Source organism: Rhinatrema bivittatum, chromosome 3 (genome assembly GCF_901001135.1).
Source record: "Rhinatrema bivittatum chromosome 3, aRhiBiv1.1, whole genome shotgun sequence".
Taxonomy (NCBI): Eukaryota; Metazoa; Chordata; class Amphibia; order Gymnophiona; family Rhinatrematidae; genus Rhinatrema; species Rhinatrema bivittatum.
In genome coordinates this window covers 182,678,508-182,702,369 of record NC_042617.1, presented here as the reverse complement: position 1 = coordinate 182,702,369, position 23,862 = coordinate 182,678,508, and the positions used below count along the sequence as shown (strand labels likewise).

General features: G+C 49.1%; 1 protein-coding gene across 2 annotated transcripts; it reads left to right on the top strand.

The window, feature by feature from the left end:
• The first annotated feature begins 21,861 nt into the window (after positions 1 to 21,861).
• Positions 21,862 to 23,326, top strand: LOC115088716. 2 transcript variants are annotated; one of them, XM_029596957.1, is made up of 2 exons: positions 21,862 to 22,454; positions 22,698 to 23,326. In XM_029596957.1, the coding sequence occupies exons 1-2, from the start codon at positions 21,888 to 21,890 to the stop codon at positions 23,127 to 23,129; spliced, it is 999 nt and encodes a 332-aa protein (XP_029452817.1). In that variant the 5' UTR covers positions 21,862 to 21,887; the 3' UTR covers positions 23,130 to 23,326. The 2 variants fall into 2 exon arrangements, with proteins under 2 accessions (XP_029452817.1, XP_029452818.1); XM_029596958.1 differs by having other exon boundaries at positions 21,862 to 22,596.
• The last annotated feature ends 536 nt before the right edge of the window (positions 23,327 to 23,862 follow it).

The following is a 23,862-nucleotide window of genomic DNA, read 5'->3' as shown; positions in this document are numbered from 1 at the left end:
GATCAGAGCAGGTGCATTCTTCTGCATGCAGATTTATGTGCATACTTTCGAAAACCAAAAGTGTGCATGTACATATTTTTCCCGCTCCCAACTCCCTCCCCTGGAATGCCTCCCGAGAGTGCAGATAAATGTACACATAAAATCATGTTTTACGCACAGAAAACCTGGTTGAGTTTCAAAATGCCATTTATGTGCATAAACAGGGCCTTATATCAGTAAGTCGGTTTGAAAATCAACTCCGCTCTGCCCACCTGACCACTAAATTGCATGGAGCTGCTGCAAAAATAGCACATACGCTTTAATCTGAGTATGCTTAGTTCTTGTTCTATCATGGAACTATTTCCTTGCTTCAAACCTGTATAAACATTTTCCAGAGAAATATGGCTGGCTGTCAGTGCTGAAGGGGGAAGTGAAAGAGTAATTGGATCTCAGGAGAGGATGGTAAAGGATTGCAGAGAGTTTCAGGAGAGAAGAAAAATCAGAAGTCTGCATGGTTTTTATTGTGTCTTGTTCCCATATTGTATCTGACCTTTCCATTTTTGTCCATTGTTTCAGGTCTGTGGGTGAGATGATGAGTGTCCATCTGTCTTCAGTCAGTAAGAATTTTGAAAGAGCGGATTGAGAGAACATGGTTAGTGAGAGAATGGAGCATGGAAAGGTGCAAGTTAATATACATGCGAGTGAACATGAAACGAGCTTGATGGTGGCAGCATGGATAAATCTAGCAGGGAGAAGAGGAGAGAGATGGTAGTGCCAGAGCAGAGTGAAGGTTATTGAGAGGAGGAAGAGGTGGAGAAGAAGGAAGTGCTGGTAGTACAGGGGAAGAGGCAGTATATTTAGGCCACATTTCCCAGGTCAGGACTGCTAGACACCAGGTAGAAGAACAAGGGACAGCACAACAGGGATGAGAGAAAGGGAAGGAAGAAGATGTCATGAAGGGAAGAACTCCCATGTTTGTCAGAGGTGGTAAAAGACATAGAAACATAGAAACATAGAAATGACGGCAGAAGAAGACCAAACGGTTCATCCAGTCTGCCCAGCAAGCTTTCACTTTTTTTCCCCCCATTCTTATCTGTTACTCTTGTCCCTTGTAAGTGACTTTTTTGTTCTATTTCCCTTCCACCCCCGCCATCGATCTATTTCCCTTCCACGCCTGCCATCGATGTAGTTAGCCATGCTGGAGCTGCATCTAAGTGAAGTATCTAGCTAATTGGTTAGGGGTAGTAACCGCCGTCATAGCAAGCTACTCCCACGCATGTTTATCCAGCCTGTGCAACTCAGTCCTTGTTGGTTGTTGTCAGAATATAAATAATCTTTTCATCATCCCCCCTGCCATTGAAGCAGAGATCTTTTCATCATTCCCCCTGCCGTTGAAGCAGAGAGCTATGCTGGATATCACTGAAAGTGAAGTATCAGGCTTATTTGGTTTGGGGTAGTAACCGCCGTATCAAGCAAGCTACTCCCCTGCTTTTTTGTGGATGCAAATCCTTTTTTTTCACATTTCCTCTTGCCGTTGAAGCATAGAGCAATGTTGGAGTCGCATTAACCATGTGTATGTTTGTTGAATTAGGATATTAATCTCCAGGTAGTAGCCTTCATTCCCGCAAGCCGTCCCCATGCCTCTTCGCTTCATTCACATCCTCTAGACTTTATGGATCCACAGTGTTTATCCCACACCTCTTTGAACTCTTTCACAGTTTTGGTCTTCACCACTTCCTCCGGAAGGGGGTTCCAGGCATCCACCTGGAATGCCATTCCGGATGGGGAAGACGAGGAGGAAAGAACAAAAGAGGTGGGAGAAGAAAAGGAGCCAGAAATTGGACCAAGTACTATACAGGCAAGTGCATGACCACCCCAAGAGATGTGCTTCACTCAAGAAGAAAATAAACATATTGTGAACCTGATACTGAAAAATTACAGCGTACATTTTGGGAGAGACTACACAAAAAAAAAAAAATCCCTGCCAGCAAAGAAGCATATTTGGAAAATAATGTATATGGAATTCGAGCATGGGCATCATTTTCTGGCTTTATTCCCTTCCTTCCTGCTGACATTAAAGTGTGGGCATATTGCATGTGGTCTCTCTATGTTATGACTGTCGGCCGCGGCCGCCCATGGCCAACCCAACTCACGTCATGTCATGCTCTGCTGTCCACTCCGGGTGAACTTGCGGATGTGGCTAGCCACTACAGCTGCGTTCCTCCTGGCTCTCGAGACTCCACGTGGTGGCTGGGACGTCGCTGAGCTACAATCCATCTCCTGGCCTCCCTAGGCACGTGCGTGCACCACCTGGCCTCTCTTTAAAGGCCCTATGGTGGGAACTCTAGAGGCGTCCCCAGCTGATGACATCACAAGCCTGAGATATTTAAGCACTTCCTTTGGCCTATGCTAACAGACTTGCCAATGAGTTCCCTGAGCTCCTCTGGTGCTTGTAGCTGTTCTCCGGACCTGCGGTTCCTGCCTTGGATCCCTGCTCTTTAATCTTGGTCTCTGGCTCTGGGTACCCGCTCCTCGGGGGCCTGCTCTGTGCTTCCCGTTCTGGGACTCTGTCTTGCTCTGCCCCGCTCCTCGGGTCAGCCTCAGCGCTACTTCACCAGAGATCCTTTAGCTACACTTCCCTGCTCCTCAGGGTAGCCCCAGCGTTGCTACACCAGCGATCCTGTCGCCTCGCTTCCCCGCTCCTCGAGGTAGCCTCAGCATTGCCACACTGGAGTTCCGGTATCTACACTTCTCCGCTCCTTGGGGCAGCCTCAGCGTTACCTCATCGGAGTTCCTGTCTCTATGCTTCCCCGCTCCTTGGGGTGATCTCAGTGCTACTACACCAAATAGCCTGTCTCCACGCTTCCCATCTCCTCGGGTCTGCCCAGTGCATCTCTGCCTTGGAGACTCTTCCTCTGGTTATCCTATCTCCTGACCTGCCTGGCTCTCCAATACCTTGGACTATTCTCTCAGACCCCGTTCCTTGGGGCACCCTGCAGTATTGCCTCAGTGCAGGTGTCGGCAATCACGTGGCTGTGACGCAGACAACTCATCTACGCCTCTTTTCTCCTGGGCCACAGCCGTGGTCCAATTGCCTGTGTTTCCATTTTACCTCGCCTCCCGATGGTGGGGCCCTGTGGGGCTCAACCCCACAGGGAGAGTCAACTCCTACCTCAGGCCAAGGGTCCTCGAAACCTACAAAACCTAACAGATTGCCAAGTCCATGGACCCGGCAGAGGTCTCAGCTATACAGGCCATCCCTAGCCTGGCACAAAGAATCAACGAGCAACAAAAGTTCCTGGAAACACTAGCTGCTGCCATAGACAACTTGAGCACTCGTTTAGACGCTGCAGTGACTACTACCATGATGTCCCCCAAGCTCAACCCTTCCACCTCTGTGCCGGTTCCTCAGCCGACCGTGCCAAAGGTCTTGGCCTGGGTATCACCCCTCTGGGAGTGAGCTGACCCGGTTCTTCGAGACCTGCTCGTGTTTCTGGTCTTATTTCGCTCCATCTTCATTTACCCTGGCAGAAAATCCACTTCCGGATCCACGCTTCTACATCTCAAATAGGGCACCCGTCCTTTGACAGATTATGTCATAGAATTCCGGACCCTGTCGTCAGAACTGCATCGGGACACTGACTGCCTTCGATCCATTTTTCTCGAGGGACTGAGCTCTCGAATCATAGATGAGTTAGCAGCCTGTGAATTGCCTGCATCTCTGGACTCATTGATAGATCTTGCCGAGCAGATTGACTGCCACCTGAAGGAGCATTTGCTAGGGATGTGAATCGTGTCCTCGATCGTCTTAACGATCGATTTCGGCTGGGAGGGGGAGGGAATCGTATTGTTGCCGTTTGGGGGGGTAAAATATCGTGAAAAATCGTGAAAAATCGAAAAATCGAAAAATCGCAAAACCGGCACATTAAAACCCCCTAAAACCCACCCCCGACCCTTTAAATTAAATCCCCCACCCTCCCGAACCCCCCCCCCCAAATGACTTAAATAACCTGCGGGTCCAGCGGCGGTCCGGAACGGCAGCGGTCCGGAACGGGCTCCTGCTCCTGAATCTTGTTGTCTTCAGCCGGCGCCATTTTCCAAAACGGCGCCGAAAAATGGCGGCGGCCATAGACGAACACGATTGGACGGCAGGAGGTCCTTCCGGACCCCCGCTGGACTTTTGGCAAGTCTCGTGGGGGTCAGGAGGCCCCCCACAAGCTGGCCAAAAGTTCCTGGAGGTCCAGCGGGGTCAGGGAGCGATTTCCCGCCGCGAATCGTTTTCGTACGGAAAATGGCGCCGGCCATACGCGTATGGCCGGTGCCATTTTCCGTACGGAAAATGGCGCCGGCAGGAGATCGACTGCAGGAGGTCGTTCAGCGAGGGTTCCGGCGCCTCGCTGAACAACCTCCTGCAGTCGATCTCCTGCCAGCGCCATTTTCCGTACGAAAACGATTCGCGGCGGGAAATCGCTCCCTGACCCCCGCTGGACCTCCAGGAACTTTTGGCCAGCTTGTGGGGGGCCTCCTGACCCCCACGAGACTTGCCAAAAGTCCAGCGGGGGTCCGGAAGGACCTCCTGCCGTCCAATCGTGTTCGTCTATGGCCGCCGCCATTTTTCGGCGCCATTTTGGAAAATGGCGCCGGCTGAAGACAACAAGATTCAGGAGCAGGAGCCCGTTCCGGACCGCTGCCGTTCCGGACCGCCGCTGGACCCGCAGGTTATTTAAGTCATTTGGGGGGGGTTCGGGAGGGTGGGGGATTTAATTTAAAGGGTCGGGGGTGGGTTTTAGTGTGCCGGCTCACGATTCTAACGATTTATAACGATAAATCGTTAGAATCTCTATTGTATTGTGTTCCATAACGGTTTAAGACGATATTAAAATTATCGGACGATAATTTTAATCGTCCTAAAACGATTCACATCCATAGCATTTGCAGGAGTCCCAAGCGACCAGAAGATCTACGCCAAACTCATCCCACATTCAACGCTCATCTTCACCCAGGCTGAACTTGGCTCAAATCAAAGCTGAGGAAGAGCCTATGCAAATGGGCTGGAGCAGGCTTTCCCTTAAGGAACAATACCGCTGCCAACAATCAGGCCTCTGCTTATACTGCGTAAATCCAGACATGCCTTAGCCACATGCCATCTGTCCGGGAAACTCCCAGGCCTAGGTTCAGCAGGAGGACTGCTCCTAGGCCTGACTTTGCCTTCTCCTCCATTGACACTGCCCTTCTCCATCAAGCTGAACAATCAGGAGTTTCATACCCTGGCTCTTGTGGACTCGGGCTGGTGGGAATTTTATTTTAAAACAATTGGCAGAACACCTCTGGATTCCCACCATCTGCTCCCCAGTACCTTTACTCCTTTCTTCCATACACGGAGAGCCACTGCCTGGTCAGATCACACACACCACTGCTCCTATTCTGCTCTGCACGGGGTCCCTGCACGTGGAGTCCATCTCCTTCCACATTCTGGACAAGGCTATACATCTGGTGGTCTTGGGACTGCTGTAGTTACAACAGCACGCCCCATAATTTGACTGGGCCACCTTACAACTCTCCTGCTGGGGTTTCTCCTGTCACGCCAACTGTCTGGAGCCCGTCTCACCGCTGCCCTGCCTGAGTACTTCACTTTCTCCTCTGGGCCTTCCCCCGCAATACTCTTCATATGCAGATGTGTTCTCCAAGAAGGTCGCGGATACTCTGCCTCCGCATCGTACCTACGATTGCTCAATTAACTTGTTACCTAACACAGAGCCTCCTCGGGGTAGAATCTACCCATTGTCGCTCACAGAGACTTAGGCCATGTTGGAGTACATCCGCGAGAACCTGGCTAAAGGCTTCATTCGACCCTCCAAGTCTCCCGCTAGTGCGGGTTTTTTCTTTGTGGGGGAAAAAAAGATGGCTCAATCTGCCCCTACATTGACTACCGGGGACTGAACGAGATCACCCTACAAAATCGCTATCCACTACCTTTGATTTCTGAACTTTTTGACAGGCTTCAGGGAGCAAAACTCTTTTCCAAATTGGACCTCAGGAAAGCCTATAATTTGGTTTGAATCCGCAAAGGAGATGAATGGAAGATAGCTTTTAATACTCGAGATGGTCACTTTGTATACCTTGTGATACTGTTTGGCCTTTGCAACGCCCCTGCTGTCTTCCAGAATTTGATGAATGAGGTCTTCAGCGATATGTTATACCAATGTGTTGTGGTGTACCTTGACGACATCTTAGTATTCTCCAGATCTACAAAGCCACCGCCATGATGTCTCTCGTGTCCTCCAGCGCCTACGAGACAACCAGCTCTATGCCAAACTCAAAAAATGTTCTTTCGAGGAGGGGACCTTCCCATTCCTTGGCTACATAGTTTCCAGTCAAGGGTTCAGAATGGACCCTCAGAAGTTGAGAAGCATTCGCGATTGGCCTCAGCCTACGGGCCTCCGATCTTTACAGAGATTCCTTGGCTTCGCCAATTACTACCAGTCCTTCATTCATCATTACTCCACTCTGACCGCACCACTCTCGGCCATGACTCGCAAGGAGCTAATCCTTTTCATTGGTCACCCGAAGCTATGACTGCCTTCCAGGTTCTCAAGACCGCCTTCCTCCGAGAGCCGTGTCTCTGTCATCCAAATCCCAGATGCCCATTCATCATCGAGGTCAATGCCTCTGATGTGGGAGTAGGGGCGGTCCTAAGCCAGTACTCGACTTACCATACTTTACATCCATGCTCCTTCTTTTCCAGATGCTTCTCCCCTGCGGAGCAATATGGGATAAGGAGCTGCTGGCTATTAAGCTAGCCTTTGAGGAATGACGTCCCTGGCTTGAGGGAGCCCAGCATCAGATCACGGTATATACCAACCACAAAAACTTTGAGTATTTACACAGTGCCCAGCGCTTGAACCATTGTAAAGACCATTGGGCCCTCTTTTTTACTCGATTTAACTTCCTGCTGCGCTACCGACCGGCCAACAAAATTGCCAAGCCGATGCCCTCTCCCGATCTTTTGTTCCGGAGGATGTTCCAGACACTCCACAGCATATAATCGACCCTGCTAAGGTCATCCTGTCTGCCACTTTTCCAGTCCCACCTGGGAAGATGGTAGTTCCTTGTCAACTACACCGGAGGGTTCTCAGTTGGGCTCTCAATGTCCTGACTGCAGGACACCCTGGGCAGTTGAGGATGCTGGCCACTCTCCAGCGGTTTTACTGGTGGCCTACTATGAAGAAGGATGCACAGGCCTATATGGAGTCTTGTCCCACTTGCACCTGCCACAAGCCTCCAGTGGGACGCCTGCAGGGACTCTTGCAACCGCTGCCTATTCCGAGTGAGCCGTGGACCCGTATCGCAAAAGATTTCATAGTGGACTTTCCTCCCTCCGGGGGCAACAACACCATTTGGGTCACCATTGACCACTTTTCCAAAATGGCCCACTTCGTGGCTCTGCTTGGTCTCCCTTCGACACCGCAGCTGGCGCAATTGTTTATTCGCCATGTGTTCTGGCTCCACGGTCTTCCAAAACATATCCTCTCGGACTGTGGAGTCCAATTTACTGCCCGATTCTGGAGGTCCCTCTGCAAAAAGTTCAACGACTCTTTAGGTTTCACCTCTGCTTATTACCCCTAAGCCAATGGGCAAGCAGAGAGAACTAACAGGACTCTTAAATAATTTCTTCGGTCCTACATTAACCTCCAGCAGAATGATTGGACCGACCTCCTTCCCTGGGCTGAGATCACCTTAAATTCACATCCATCCTCATCCACTGGATCATCACCTTACTAGGTGGTCTATGGACGTCAGCCTCTGCTGCCACTACCGCTTCCACTATCTGTTCCCTCATCAGCAGCCCAGTCGACAGCCCAGGAGTTGCATCGACTCTGGAACAGCACGAAGCAGTTGCTACAGCAAGCAGCACAAAGGGCTAAAAGGTTCTTTGATGCACATCACCATGAAGCTCCCCAGTTTAAACCGGACGACAAGGTGTGGCTCAGCACCTGGTTTATCTGACTCAAGCTGCCTTCGGCTTGCTTTGCTCCCAGGTATATTGGTCCCTGTCTGGCGCTCTACCGTTTTGGTCCAGTCACCTACAAACTCCGGCTTCCCGCCTCTCTCAAGATCCACAACACTTTCCACATATTGCTATTAAAACCCTTGGTATTGTCTGGCTTCTCCAAAAAACCACCTGACCCTCAACCTCTGTCATCTGAAGCAGACGTGACATACCAAGTCGAAGACGTCCTTGATGTGAGGAATTGTGGAAAGAAGTGGGAGTACCTCCTGTCTTGGGAGGGCTTCAGGCCGGAAGAGAACGGCTGGGAGCCTGCCACCAATATCCTTGATAAGGAACTCATCAAGCAATTCCATGCCACGCATCCTCTGAAACCCAAACCCCCCGTGGGGAGGGAGGCCTAAGGAGGGGGGGTACTGTTATGACCGTCGGCTGTGGTCGCCTGCGGCCGACTCAACTCACATCATGTCATGCTATATTCTCCACTCCGGGTGAACTCGCGACAATGGCTAGTCACTACCACTGTGCTCCTCCTGGCTCTCGAGACTCCACGTGGTGGCTGGGTTGCCGCCAACCTACACACTGTCTCCAGGCCTCCCTGCACGCATGCTCGCACCACCAGGCCTCTCTGTAAAGGCCCTACGGCGGGAACTCCGGAGGCGTCCCTGGCTGATGATATCACAAGCCTGAGATATTTAAGCACCTCCTTTTGCCTACACTAACCGACTTGGCAACGAGTTCCCTGAGCTCCTCTGGTGCTTATACCTGTTCTCCAGACCTGCAGTTCCGGCGTTAGATCCCTGCTCTTCAACCTTGGACTCTGGCTCTGGGTACCCGCTCCTTTGCGATTCCCGTTCCGGGATTCTGTCTTGCACTGCCCCGCTCCTAGGGTCAGCCTCAGCGCTACTTCGCCAGAGATCCTTTTGCTATGCTTCCTCGCTGCTCAGTGTAGCCCCAGCATTGCTACACCAGAGATCCTGTCGCCTCAGCATTGCCATACCGGAGTTCCGGTATCTACGCTTCCCTGCTTCTTGGGCTGCCTCAGCGTTAACTCATCGGAGTTCCTGTCTCTATGCTTCCCCGCTCCTCGGGCAGCCTCAGCATTACCTCATTCGAATTCCTATCTCTACACTTCCCCGCTCCTCGGGGTAGCCTCAGCATTGCTACACCGGAGATCCTGTCTCCACGCTTCCCCGCTCCTTGGGGCAGCCTCAGTGTTATCACACCGGACATTCAGTCTCTATGCTTCCCCGCTCCTCGGGGTGATCTCAGCACTAATACTCCAGAAATCCTGTCTCTATGCTTCCCCGCTCCTCGGGGTAGTCTCAGCGCTACTACACCAGAGATCCTGTCTCCACACTTCCCCACTCCTCCGGCCTGCCCAGTGCATCTCTGTCTTGGAGACCCTTCCTCTGATTATCCTATCACCTGACCTGCCTGGCTCTCCAATACCTTGGACTGTTCTCTCAGACCCCGCTCCTCGGGGAACCCTGCAGTATTGCCTCAGTGCAGGTGTCTGCGATCATGTGGCTGTGACACAGACAACTCGTGTACGCCTCCTTTCTCCTGGGCCACAGCCATGGTCCAATTGCCTGTGTTTCCATTTTACTTCGCCTCCCAATGGTGGGGCCCTGTGGGGCTCAGCCCTGCAGGGAGAGTCAACTCCCATCTCGGGCCAAGGGTCCACGAAACCTACAAAACCTAACACTCTACTTCTGGTCCAGATGGACAACACCATACATGGGGGCAAGTTCTTTATATTGGAACCAAAATAATGAGGATCTTTCATATTGAAATCAAGTCAATAGTGTGCATTACATGACCTAGAATGGGAGCCATCCTAAAACATCTCATAAAGGGGCTTTATGTAACACGTCTGAGGCTTGCAGACTATTTGAGCTGCATTTAGTTTTATTTTTCAACATAAGATAAGGTATCTTTTACTCTGCAAAGATGGTAAATATCTTGTTATACATTTTTCTATGCCCTCAGTCTAAGTGAATTGAGCCCACAATGAATAATGTTAAAATGAAAACTTTTAAAATAATTTTTAAAGTCCATGGTATAATTAAGAAAGATCAGTAACGTGACATCCTGCCCCCAAAAACAATAATGTCTTCCTACAGTCCTTGGCAGCTGGTGTGGCTGTGCCTCAGAGACTTCAGATGGTGCCTCAGAAGTTCAACGGAGCAAGCAAAGAAAAGTGTGAATTTGTCTTAGGGTCATATAATGGACTTTCAGGGCATAATATTGTAGGAAAGAGTTTATATGTCCAAGACTAGTACATTTCCTGACACATTTTATTCCATTTTAGTATTAGAGGTCATTGCTTAAGTGAGGAATGTAAGATGTTTGTTTTAGCCTGATTCAGTGCTTACCACCTTACACCCCTATCTGCTCCAACTGTACTTCTGCTACTCTGGCCTGGAATTGCACAAGTAAGGATCTCAATCCATACCAGCAAAAAAGAAGTTGTTATATGAAAATTCTGTGGTCTTTGGAAATTGTCTACTCTGTCTACAAATAAAGTTACACGTGTGGTACCACTATTTCTCAGCTGGGGCCATTGAAAACAGTTCTCTTTGGAGCCTGGCACAATTATACTCCAAATTTGATCATGGGGCAATACCATCATGTGATTGCTGGGAATCTCCTCCCTCAGGACCTATGAATGTTGCATCTGAAACATCTCCAGTCTGAGAAGCAGATGCCAAGACTAGGAATCGGCTTCCCTCTTTACGTATTGCACACACAAGCACATACAAACACACACATGACAGGACATACCATTAAAACTGTGCCATTGGAGCTGCCATTAGATTTAGATAGTTTGTGAGTGGCTTCATAGGAACTTTTTTTTTCGGAGCAGCCTCAGAGGGAACAGGCAGCACGCGCCGGGCTCGACGTGCACAGGTTGCACAAATGTGCACCCCCTTGCGCGCGCCGACCCCGGATTTTATAAGATACGCGTGGCTACGCGCGTATCTTATAAAATCCAGCGTACTTTTGTTCGTACTTGCGTAAATTTATAAAATCTACCCCATAGGTTATGCGCGTAACCCTTTCAAAACTCCCCTGCGCGCATTGAGCCTATTTTGCATAGGCTTGGCGGCGCGCACAAGACCCGGGACGCGCGTAAGTCCCGGTGATTTCCGGGGGGCGTGTCAGGGCCGTGTCGCGGCGGCATGTCATTCGGCGGCGTTCTGGGGGCGTGGCCGTGGGCGTGGTTCTGGCCCAGGGGCGTTTCGGGGGCATGGCCAAGGCCTCCGAAATCGCTCCCGGGCCGGGGAATCGTGCGGCGGCGGCCGGCCAGCGCGCGCGAGTTACGCCTGCCCCAGGATAAAAGTAGGGGGGTGTAGATAAGGCTGGGGGTGGGTTAGGTAGGGGAAGGGAGGGAAGGTGGGGGGGAGGCCGAAGGAAAGTTCCCTCCAAGGCCGCTTCGATTTCGGAGCGGCCTCGGAGGGAACAGGCAGCGTGCGCAGGGCTCGGTGCACGCAAGGTGCACAATTGTGCACCTTGTGTGCGCCAACCCCGGATTTTATAAGATACGCGCGGCTACGTGCGTATCTTATAAAATCCGGCGTACTTTTGTTTGCGCGGGCATAGTTTTATAAAATTGACCCCTTCGTATATTTCCATTGACATAGTCCACTGCAGTGGCTTTTTCTCCAGTGACTTTATGTTAGTTCAGTCTCAACACAGATTTAAGTTTGCAGAGCTTTGCCATGGACTCCACAGACAACACAAATTAACAGCTCAATTTCTCAAGTTTCACAAAATTTGCAGGATTCCCCCCACCAGTAAAGTTCAGCACTGTAAGCTGTGACACCGTCAAAGAGGCGTTATTTTCTTGTGTAGAACTATTTCAGATAGCTTGCTTGAGATGCACTTTCAGCACAGTCACACTCTCATCAGTATGATTTATCTGAAGATGGCACCCGAAATACTAATTAGCACATGATCATATATTTACAGTGGATTTCTCAACACTCAGCAGAGCAGTTTGCTTTCAGGTTTTATCATGATATTATTTGCATGCATATAGGATGCTTGGCCTTCATGTCTCACGTTGCTCAGTTTTATCAATCTGTCTCTTCATTATGGCCCATTGTTGTCACCTGAAGAAAGATAAAGTCATTAATTAAAGAAAAGAAAAGACTCATTATTGTGTAATCAGTTATTATAAAAATCATGCCAGTTTAAAAATGATTTTTGTGAGGCCAAGGTACTTCCCAGAAAGCAGGACCACTTGCCTATACCATAAAAGACAAGAGGCAGGTGGAATTTTATAGACAATCCAATTTATTGAGGCATGAGCTTTTGAAGACTGAGTCCACTTCATCAGATGTATGAAGTGTAGCTGCATTTAAAAAAAAAATAAAAAAAATTGGACAACCTTCTGAAGGAAAAGTCCATAAATCATTAATTAAAGTGGAGTTGCAGAAATCCACTTCTTAACCCTGGGATAAGCAGCATGGACTCTTCCTGCTAGGTACTTGTGACCTGGATTGGCCTATATTTGAAACAGAATACTGGACTCGATGGACTTTTGGTCTGACCCAGTATGGCAAATCTAAAGTGTAGTACAGGAGGTGGGTAAAATATATGAAGATGGAGGGGGAAGGATGCAGGACAAAGAGAAGGCAGTGAATTAGGAAGGCAGGGTGTGGAAAGAGAGTGTTAATAGCATTATAGTCCAGTCTAACGACAACTGAGGTAACTGTGGAAAGACAAAATGATCTTAGAATGGTTAAATTCATAGATATTTGAAATGTTCTCATACTGGTTTCTGAGTATTGCCATTGAGTGGCGGAGCAGCCTAGTGGTTAGAGCAGCAGGTTACAAACCATGGAAGCCAAGATTCAAATCCCACTGTAGCTCCTTGTGACCTTGGGCAATTCACTTTACCCTCCATTGCCTCAGGTACAAACTTACTGGTTGATACACCAAGCGACATTAAGGCTCTAACTCAAGTATATCACATATATTTTGCATCTCCCCACCCAGATACCTTCACCTATTACAATGATCCTCTTTGCATGGAATTTGCATCATGAATAATGCCAATGCATGCAAAGAAGGTCATACATAGACAATTTGATGTTAATATTTTATTGCGCCGACTGAAAAGGTGATCAGCCGTGATAAAATAGCAACACCTAATTGAAATGCGTTAGATGTGCGATGGGAGGCCCAGGAAACTAAAGTATGTCCCAAGGCCCCCGCTGCACATTTAAAGAGGCAGAAAAAAACAAAAATAAAAGATGCAGCAGTTGAGCAGACATCAGTGTGGTCCCCCATCTCAACTTAGTCACTGCTATTACTGGCATCAGTAGCTATGGGATCTGCTTAGTGTTTTGGTACTTGCCAGGTACTTGTGGCCTGGTTTGGCCTCTGTTGGAGACAGGATGCTGGGCTTGATGGACCCATGGTCTGACCCAGCATGGCAATTTCTTATGTTCTTATGTGAATCAGAGAGGAGTTGAATTAGCCAGATAAGTTATCTGCCTAACTCCGATATTCAGATAACTTATCTGGCTAACTCTGGTCATGCCATTGATATGTCCTAAACTTAGCCAACTAACTTTAAGATAGATAGGTATATTTAGTGGCGCAGCCACACTGATCAATATCCTGGCTAAGTTAGCTGGATAACTTTTTTCAGTTTAGTTTCCTAACTACACCGTGGTTGAATATGGACTTCTAAATCTTTTAGCATACATACTGTATTCTAAATCTCTTTCGGGCTGATACAGTACAGTGCGCTCCGGTTAGCCCGGGTTTAGCCGCGCATTTTCGACTCGCTGGCTTTACCCCTTATAGAGTAAGGGGTAATGGCGCGTCAAAAACGAGCAGCCAACCCCCCAAAACTAATAGTACCCGCAACATGCAAATGCATGTTGATGGCCCTATTAGTTATTCCCGCGCGATCCAGAAAGCAAAATGTGCAGCGAAGCCGCACATTTTACTTTCAAAAATTAACGCCTGCCCAAAGGCTGGTGTTAATTTCTGCCGGCGCCAGGGAAGTGTACAGAAAAACAGAAAAAAATTGCTTTTCTGTACATCCTCCGACTTAATATCATAGCGATATTAAGTCGGAGGCCCCAAAATTTAAAAAAATTAAAAATTAAAAAAAAAGATTTTAAATCGGCCCACAGCCCATGGCCAGTGGGTCGGAAGACAGACGCTCAATTATGCCGGCATCCGTTTTCTGAAGCCGTGGCTATCAGCGGGTTTGAGAACCGACGCCGGCAAAATTGAGCATCGGCTGTCTTATGTCCAGTATATCACAAACTTGATAAGTGGTGTCATTGTCAGAGGCCACAGGTTGTGGTTCAGGTTATTTCCTGGCATGCCAGGAGAGCACCAAGGGTTTTATGAGCGAGATGTTGTGGAGCGCTATGAGAGCGGTCCCACTTACCAAGAGATGTGTGTTCTTGGGCCACGACTCGACCCCAGAGGAACTCTGAAGAGGTGCCGTGGTAGGCGAGGCATGCCCGAGCATGGGCTAGACAGGAGCGAGGCTGGACTGAAGACTGGAGATACTGACCCTCCTCCGGACCTGCACGCTTCGGAAGACCAACAACTCAATGATGGTCTTTATGAACAGTCCTCCAACCGTTCCAAGCCCTTTCGGACCTGCCACAGGGTACAGCAAGAAGTGGCAGGCCGGATGGAGGCCAGGGCAGAGAAGACCGGAACATGAAGATTCAGACGAGACTCAGGAATGAGGTACTTGGATGCACAGATGAGACTCAGGAACAGACGTAGGCTCAGGAACAGATGTAGACTCAGGAACAAGGTTCTTGGCTTTCAGAAGACTCAGGAACAAGGTACAAGTCTTGCATCATGAAGCGCCCTACTCAGCCCGCCCATGGGGCTGGTCGCGGACCACGACATGGCTTGCCACGAGGTACTAAGCGTACAGAAGACTCAGGAACAAGGTACAAGGCTCTCAGAAGATTCAGGCAAGGCTCAAGGTAATCAGAAGATTCAGGTAAAGCACTGGGGTGAGACTGCAATGCAGCACGCCCTACACAGTCCACCCGCGGGTCTGGTCACGGACCATGCTGGACTCGAGGAGCCTCAAGACGAGAAATGGAACATAAGAACATAAGAAAATGCCATACTGGGTCAGACCAAGGGTCCATCAAGCCCAGCATCCTGTTTCCAACAGTGGCCAATCCAGGCCATAAGAACCTGGCAAGTACCCAAAAACTAAGTCTATTCCATGTTACCATTGCTAATGGCAGTGGCTATTCTCTAAATGAACTTAATAGCAGGTAATGGACTTCTCCTCCAAGAACTTATCCAATCCTTTTTTAAACACAGCTATACTAACTGCACTAACCACATCCTCTGGCAACAAATTCCAGAGTTTAATTGTGCGTTGAGTAAAAAAGAACTTTCTCCGATTAGTTTTAAATGTGCAATGAATGAAGCATGTCTCAAAAACTGTAGAAGCCTGCACCGAGGCGCGCCCTACTCAGCCACCAGTGACTGGTCGCGGACTACGCTGGAAGTACAGGTTCTGGCAGAGTCTTTGGCATGGACGGAGCAAGCACTAGGGACTCCGTAGACCAGGGACAAGTACAGAAGCGGAAGTCTCCCGGAGGCTAGTGCTGCAGAAGAGAGGCAGGCATCGTACCATGAAGCGCCCTAACACAGCCCGCCTGTGGGGCTGGTCGCAGACCACGACATGGCACACCAGGAAGAGTGGCACGAGGAACCAGGGGTTCAGGACAGCTGGACAGGATCACGGACATCAGGATCAGGAGAGACAACATCTGGGCTGGATCACGGACATCAGGAATGGAGAACAAACACCTGGACTGGAACATAGACAAGGATCAGGAGACAGACCTCAGGACGGACATCAGAAACAGCAGGCGGACATCTGGACTGGAACGTGGACATCAGGACAGAACGAGGAGCTCCAACGAAGAACAGGAAACACAGGACCTTGAAGAAGTGCTGGAACAAGGATGACTCCTGGAGCGAAGGACAGCAGGATCCCAGGAGTGACCAACTCCTTGCGAAGGCAAAGCTGGAATGGACACTGAGCCCTTTTGTAGGGCTGAAGAGGACAACACCCAGGGAGGGGTCAGCAGGGGGCCACACCTAGTTGGCCCTTGAAGAACAGGCGAGAGGCGCACGCCTTAGGAAGCTGGAGAGAAGGGAGAGCTGGAAGCTGGTGGCGTCCTCAGCCACGTGGAAGGCCTGAGGAAGCCAGGCAGGCAGCAGAGCAGCCCTGCCCAGAAGCTGGAGAGAAGGGCAGGCTGCATGAGCGGCTTCCAGTCATGCAGAACGAAGCAGGAAGAGCAGGAAGAGAAGAAGGGCTGGCTGCAGGAAGAGACGAAGGCTGCAGGCACCAGCAGGGACGGCTTCCCTGCCGGGCGAGGACCCGGACTGCAGCAGGCACCGGCAGGGACAGCCTCCCTGCCGGCTGAAGACCCCAGGAGAGTTGCAGAATGTCGGGGGAGAGCCGGAGCGGCAGCGGAGGTCCCAGCTGTGAGGAGAGAGCATCCGCGGCCCGACTGGCCGCATGGAGGTAAGAGCCTGCCCGCGTTCCTCGCGGGCAGGATCACAACACAAGATGTTAAAGGAGTTGTGGATGCACAATGATGAGGGCAGGTGAAGCTGGTAGTTGACAGGACCCAAGCGCTGAAGGACTGGGAAAGGCACAATATATCGTGGCGCTAGGTGCATGGATGGAAGTTTAAGGTGGATATTTCGAGTGCTGAACCACACCTTCTCACCTTGCCTGAATTGAGGCGCTGGTCTTTGGTGAGCATTTGTCATCTTCTTGGCTCTGGGACTAGCTTCTTGTAGAAGCCATTGCGTTCCTTCCAAAGAAGGTGTAGCTTCTGGGCTTTCTGTTGAGCCACTGGGGATGGTACCGTCAATGGTACTGGAGGCAGCGGGAAAGGCTGTCGGCCATATTCCAGGTGAAAAGGGGAAGTCTTAGTGGCTGAGGAGACATGATAATTCAAGGCGAACTCCGCCCAGGACAAAAGGAATGCCCAATTGTTCTGTTGGGCATTGATGTAACTGCGAAGGAACTGTATAAGGGTTTGATGGGTCCTCTCAGCTTGCCCATTACCTTGTGGGTGATATGCCATGGTGAAGCCAGTGAAATATTGAATTCTTTACACAGAGCCCTCCAAAACTTGGCTGTGAACTGCGTTCCATGGTCTGATACTATATGCTGGGGGAGGCGGAAGACGTGCTGGATGAACAACTGCGCTAACTGCAGAGTGGAGGGAAGAGCGGGTAGAGTGATAAAGCATGCCATCTTGGAGAACTGGTCAACTATCGTCCAGATGATCGTTTTGCTGTCAGAGTGTGGAAGGTCTACCACACAAAATCCATGGCAATGTGCAACCAGGGCTCTTTAGGCACTGGTAGGAGTTGTAGTAGACCCCAGGGTTGGCCTGCAAGGGGTTTTTGTTGGGTGCAGCCCGGGCAAGAATCCACATAGTCGACATTGCGTTTGATCATGGGCCACCAATAGAAGTGTTGCAGGGAAGCCAGGGTACGAGCTCTCCCAGGATGACCCGTGGTGCGTGCGTCATGGGCCCTTTGCAGGACTGTGTTCCAGAGCCGGCGAGGGACGACCATCTTCCCCAAAGGAACGGTGGTTGTCATGGAGAAGATGACCCGAGCCGGGTCGATGATATGGCGAGGCGGCTCTTCCACGTCTGTTGGAACAAAGGAACGGGATAGGGCATCTGCCTTGAGGTTTTTGGCAGCGGGCTGGTATCACAAGTAGAAGTTGAAACAGGCGAAGAAGCGGGCCTGACGGGGATTCAATCGCTGAGCTTGGTGTAGATACTCTAAGTTTTTATGGTCCGTATACACAGTGATGGGGTGTTGTTCCCCCTCGAGCCAAGGCCGCCATTCCTCAAACTCGAGTTTAACCGCTAGGAGCTCCTTGTCACCAATCCCATAGTTGCGTTCCACAGGAGAAAATTGCTTAAAATAGAAGGAGCATGGGTGAAGAGTGCCCGAAGAGTGCTGGCTCAGTACTCCCCGTGCAGGGGAAGAGATGGCATCGGTGGCCTCTGGGCCACGAAAAGGAGCTCCAGGGCGGCCTCCTGGCCACAGAAGAGGATGACGTTGACGGCGGCCTCCAGGCCGTGAAGAGGGCCCGGTGATGGAGGCCTCCTGGCGAGAAGCTTCAAGGCGGCCTCCTGGCCGCAAAGAGACAGCAATGGCTGCGGCCTAGCCGCAAAGAAGCAGAGGCGGCACCAGGCCATGAAGTGATAGCGGTGGTTCCGGGCCACGAGGATAGTGGTGAATGCAGTCTCCAGGCTGTGGGGGACAGCGCTGACATCAGCGGCTCCAACCGCAAAGGAGAGAGGACATCGGAGGCTTCCTGGCCACAAGGAAGGAGGCAGCAGCAGCGGCTGACCTGCCACGGAGCATGACGGCACGGCCCGCCATGCAAAAAGGAAGGCGAGGGTGGCCTTCAGGCTGTGAGGTAAGACGGCAGCGGCTTCCAGGCCGTAGAGCTGGATGGCGGTGGCAATGGAAGAGAGGTCAGAGGCTGCTTGTGGGCTTGTTCCCACAAGCAGAATCGTAACAAGGGCCTTACCATCCAAGAGGTAGAGAATGTAGGTCATCTTGGTGAGGTCCATGAGGAAGAGGGTGAGCTGTAGACAAACGTGCATGTGGCACTGATTAATGAAGCTGTGACACAGCTAGGGGTCCCCGACGAAGAGTGGTGGAGCAGGGAGAGGTAAGACTGGCCATGCAACAGGCACAGAAGGGGAGGGATTCCCGGCTGGAGAAAGGTTACCCCCTGTTGTATTGTAGAATCCAGGCACTGGCTGAGGCGATCCACTGCCGAAGCAAGGGACTCGAGGACCTTCTGCTGTTCCAGGATTTTCTGCGCAAGTCCTGGTATGGCCTGCTGAGTGGAGGCCTCTGCCAGGTCCATGGACTTGGCAATCTGTTGAGACCTCGATGGAGGTTGTGGATCCTTGGCTTGAGTTGGGATTGACACCATCTCGGAGGAAGACCACCGACAGGATCCCAACATCATGAGGCGACGCTGACAGATGACAGGGGCCGGCTGGCTGAGGCTTCAACACTACCAGCCCCGTTCCCCGCAGGTTGAGCTCTTGGCTTCCGGGGGCCGGCTGGACTTAAGTGGGCCCCTATGAGGAAGTTCCAATGAAGGATGATCCGCATCCTGGGCTGGCAGCGAGCAAGAGGCAAGAGGTCCGATTCAAAGGTCCAAGGCAGGCGGTGAGCAAGGAGAGTGAGATCCAATCCAAAGTCCAGGGCAGGTGGCAAGCAAGAAGCGTGAGGTCCAATCCAAAGTCCAGAGCAGGCGGCGAGCAAGAGGCGTGAGGTCCAATCCGAAGTCCAGGGCAGGTGGCGAGCAAGAAGCGTGAAGTCCGATCCGAAGTCAAAGCCAGGGGAATCCATCCAAAGGAGAAGGGGCAGGAGCAGGAACAGGAACAAGGCTGGAAGGCAGGAATGGGGACTTGGGAAGACAGGAACCGGCACAAGGAAGATAGGAACAGGCACTGGAACGACAGGAACAGGAACGCAGGAACTAGCACGGCACCACAAGTGCAGCAAGAGCAGAATTGTTGCCAAGTCACCGGAGGGACGTCAGCTGAGGGTTTTTGTACTGCAGACCCTGACTTCCGAGGGAAGGGCCAGCAGCGACTTCCTGCCGCGGGCCCTTTCATTTTTGTCTAAGGCAGGAATCAGCTGGATGCTGCATTGGCGGCGTCCTGTGCACCGGAGGCCTTGCACCAGCGTCGGCGGCAAAGGAGGCCCTCTGGCCACGGGAAGCAGCGCAGGAGGAGGGACCGGCCCGGGCCCGGACAGTGAGTACAACAGTGGGCAACATGCCTTCATGAAAGGAAAAGTTCACAATAAGAATAGATGTGATTCTGGAGTGCTTAAAGAAGCACAGTCATACATAAGTTCAACGAGCAAGGTGACCCATTCATATGAGAGATAATTTGAGTAATCTATTCATTTGTGGCCATTTCAAACTGATCCTATTTGGACCCATCCACATTGGAATTAAAAGCAGGTATGTCACTATTAAGAAACAGTTCACATATCTGCACAACTTTGTTGAAAAAAATCCAGCAAAGTCTTCACAGCAACCATCTCTAACACAATTACATCTGTGTTCACAATGATCTTCTTCATTGAATTTCTCTTTCCTCGCTATCTCTGTGCAAGGGGCTCAGGACAGGATCCTGGGATAGAGCTTATCTCTCAGGGAGTAGAGAATAAGATATCCCAGTTGGGCAGGGAAATCCCTAAGTATGAGGAGATCCCCTTAGTCTCAAAAGTATATCTGAGGTCCACCAGAGTCCAGTTCATCCCTAACCTATATCCTGTTTCCCAAGGGGTACAGATTCAGTTGTGGATCTCCAATGATCTTGTCTTTTCTCTCTGTTACTCTGCTTTCCGGACTCCTCCTGGTGTGACCTCTCTGGAGAAAAGGTCTGATAATGATAGGAACCAGACTATTACAACCTCACAAGCCAAAAAGGGAAAACATACTTTCAAAGTCTAAAAGGCCTTCTGAGGTAATGACTTTCCACAGGTCCTTCCTTAGCTGTGATAGGATTTCAGCAGATCATCACAGCTTCAGGTCACCAGATCTGGGAGTGTACTTTCTGTGGTACCAGGGCTTACCTCAATCTCTGGGAAGTACAAAAAAATCTCCAAAATGCTAACAAAAGGCTTTTCTCTAAAACAGGAGGTAGATCCTCACAGGTATGGAGTGCACTGAAAGGTATCTCCTCTTAATAAAATACCAAGTTAGATAGGTAGGCCTTAACTCAAACAAAAGGTAAAAAAAACCCTCAGCTCCTTACTGTCTGGAATCCAAAATTAAAAGACCACACTTGCTACTCACCAATCACCCCTTTCTGAACGGGGACTAAACCACCACAGTAATCCTCTAAGATGGGTGCTATTGGGAATGGTTTCTCTTTCCTAGCTGGTTAACTAAAGTGCAGGGATCTGGGGCCATCTAGGAGAGATCTAGAGGGTCTCACCAAAGATAATACAAACTCACCAGATAATTTACCCGAAAATAGATGCAATGAAATAGCTAGATTTTTTCATGATAAAATTGAGAACCTGCAGACCAAAATACCTAAGACACCCAAACAAGAAATTAAAATGTGTAAGAGAGATGTAACACCATGGTCCGAATTCGACGAAATAACCAACAACCAGGTCAAGAACATGATCAAACAACTAAATCCCGCCCCTCACCAAATAGATTCACTACCCATAGTGGAAATCAAAAAGCTTACAGAAATCACCGCTCCAACGTTTACAAAAATTATAAACTACTCCCTAGAAGAAGGGTTACTACCAGACACACTGAAAGGAGCAATCATCAAATAATACTTAAGAAGAAAAACATGGACCCCCCTAATTCTAGCAAACTACAGACCAGTATCAAACTTACCTCTAATGGCTAAATTAATTGAAAATCAGTACAAAAACAACTAGCAGAGCACTTAGATAATAACAACATCCTTTACCCTTCACAGCACGGCTTCCGTAAGCACTATAGCACTGAAACACTCTTACTCGCACTAACAGATAATATACTAAGAGGTTTCGACAGCGGAAAACAGTATATTCTGATATTACTAGATTTATCAGCAGCATTTGACACAGTTAACCACAAAATATTAATTAAAAGGCTCGAAGAAATAGGACTACAAGACAAAACAATCACATGGTTCAGATCATTTCTAAAGAACAGAACTTTTCAGGTTCAAATTAAAAACACTCTATCTGGAGGAACTAAGATGGCCGCGGGTGTGGTCGCATATTGAGCAGCTCCGTGCCCTCGTTCCCTAAAAATTTCCTCTAAGCCTTTTTTCTTCGATTTTTTACAATGCCACATAAGAGAAAAGGGAAAATCCGGATATATCCTCCCTTACCGGATAATTTGGAAGGGCAGCGGCTGATTTATCAGTATGCAACCCCGACATCAGTAACGAGGACGTCTACCCCCATTGGTGAGTCAGGGGAAGGAGCCCAGTACTCACCCGGGGAACTATCGCTGACGCCTCCGGATCCTAAAACGCTGATTCAAGCAGCTCTACTGCTCGACTCTGTGCCTGCTGAGACGCCGGCAGGAACTTCCTTCGAGCATGCTCAGTTGGGAGGCAAGCCCAGGGACGAAGCAGACGTGGGGGGTGCAGCCAGTGCTCGTGTCTCCGCTGAGGCTACAGGAGGGGAGGAGTATGAAGCCAGCGGAGAAGGAACAGCAGAGCCGGTTTCTCCACTTATCCCACAGAGATTAACAAAACCAGCGATTGTAACGCTCGACGCCCTTTGGGATCTGGTAGCAGGGAACGCTGCGAAGCTCGACAGACAGGCTTGTAAACTAGAGGAAGTTTCCAAGAGAATGACTAAGATTGAAACTGACCACACGAATCTGGAAAAGGCTTTGACAAAGGTAACTGTGGATGTAAAAAAATTGCAAGATTTAAGTGCAGTTTCTGTTAATGAAAGACTATCGTCTTTGAGAAGATTGGAGTCAGTAGAGAATTACTTAAGGCACTTAAATATAAGACTCTTGAATTTCCCCAAAGTTATGGGTGAGTTGCCTTTGCAGACTTTCAAGAAATTTGCTATTGAAATTCTAAAGATACCACCAGAGAATGTTCCGCCTGTTAAAAAAATATTCTTTTTAAGACAGAGAGGAGCCTTAATATCGCCTGGTATGGGGATAGATATGGAAAATCTAACCAATTTTCTGGAAACAACAACAGAAGAAATTACAGAAAGGTCTGCCTTGTTTGTGACTCTTTATTCAGAAATTGATGTTGGAATAATTATGAAGAATTATTTCAAAAATTTAAATGTTTCTTTTATGGGTGGTCAAGTTCGTATCTTTCCAGATTTGGCAAAACCAACGCAAATGCGAAGGAAAAAGTTTATTTCATTGCGCCCAAAAGTGCTTGCACTAGGAGGTACCTATATTTTAAGGTACCCCTGCAGGTGCATAGTCAAACTTTTGGGGAATACTTATGTGTTCTTTAGTCCGGAACAACTTCAAGCCTTTCTAGAGGCACGAGAGCAGACCCCGCAGCCCATAGAGCTGGATCCAGTAAATGAATCTGATGTTTAAACCCAGCCTTACTTCTAAATTGTTTCTTATGTTCTCCTTTTATTCTTTTCCTCCTCAGTTACCTACGAAAGGTAGAGATTGTGAAATTTTGTCATGTTTCAATATTTAATTTTTAAATTTCAAATAAGAATTTCATGTAAAGAACAATTTCTCAATCTCTTGTGATTCTATGCAAATTACTTTGTATTTTGTTTTGAAAAGATGATAAATAAAGATTTAAAAAAAAAAAAAACACTCTATCTGAAAAGATTACCCTAAAAACAGGAGTCCCACATGGATCAGCACTATCTGCTACGCTGTTTAATATATATCTACTTCCACTATGCCATCTCCTCGCCGGACTTGGAATCATACACTACATCTATGCTGATGACATCCAATTAATCTTACCAATAGATGAAACTATTGAAAAAACAATAGGTTTAGCCAAATGGAGCTGATAATCAACATAGACAAAACCGAATTCATACACGTAGAAAGGAAAAGCATGAAGATCACACAAACTCCAATAATTCTCAAAAACAACCAACAAATTGATTTAGCCAAGAAAGTTCGCAATCTAGGAGTAATAATTGACACTGAACTAAACCTAAAACAACACATATCAATAAAGGTAAAGGAAGGGTATGCTAAACTCATGATACTCAGAAAACTTAAACCATTACTAGCTCTGCCAAACTTCCGTACTGTACTTCAATCGCTGATATTTGCAAGCACAGACTATTGTAATGCT

Bases quoted from the DNA above. Each gene is read 5' to 3' on its own strand.
- LOC115088716 (XM_029596957.1), top strand. From the start codon at position 21,888: ATGCCACATAAGAGAAAAGGGAAAATCCGGATATATCCTCCCTTACCG. The intron at 22,455-22,697 runs GTAACTGTGGAT...TTTTTAAGACAG, and splicing joins TGGAAAAGGCTTTGACAAAG to AGAGGAGCCTTAATATCGCC.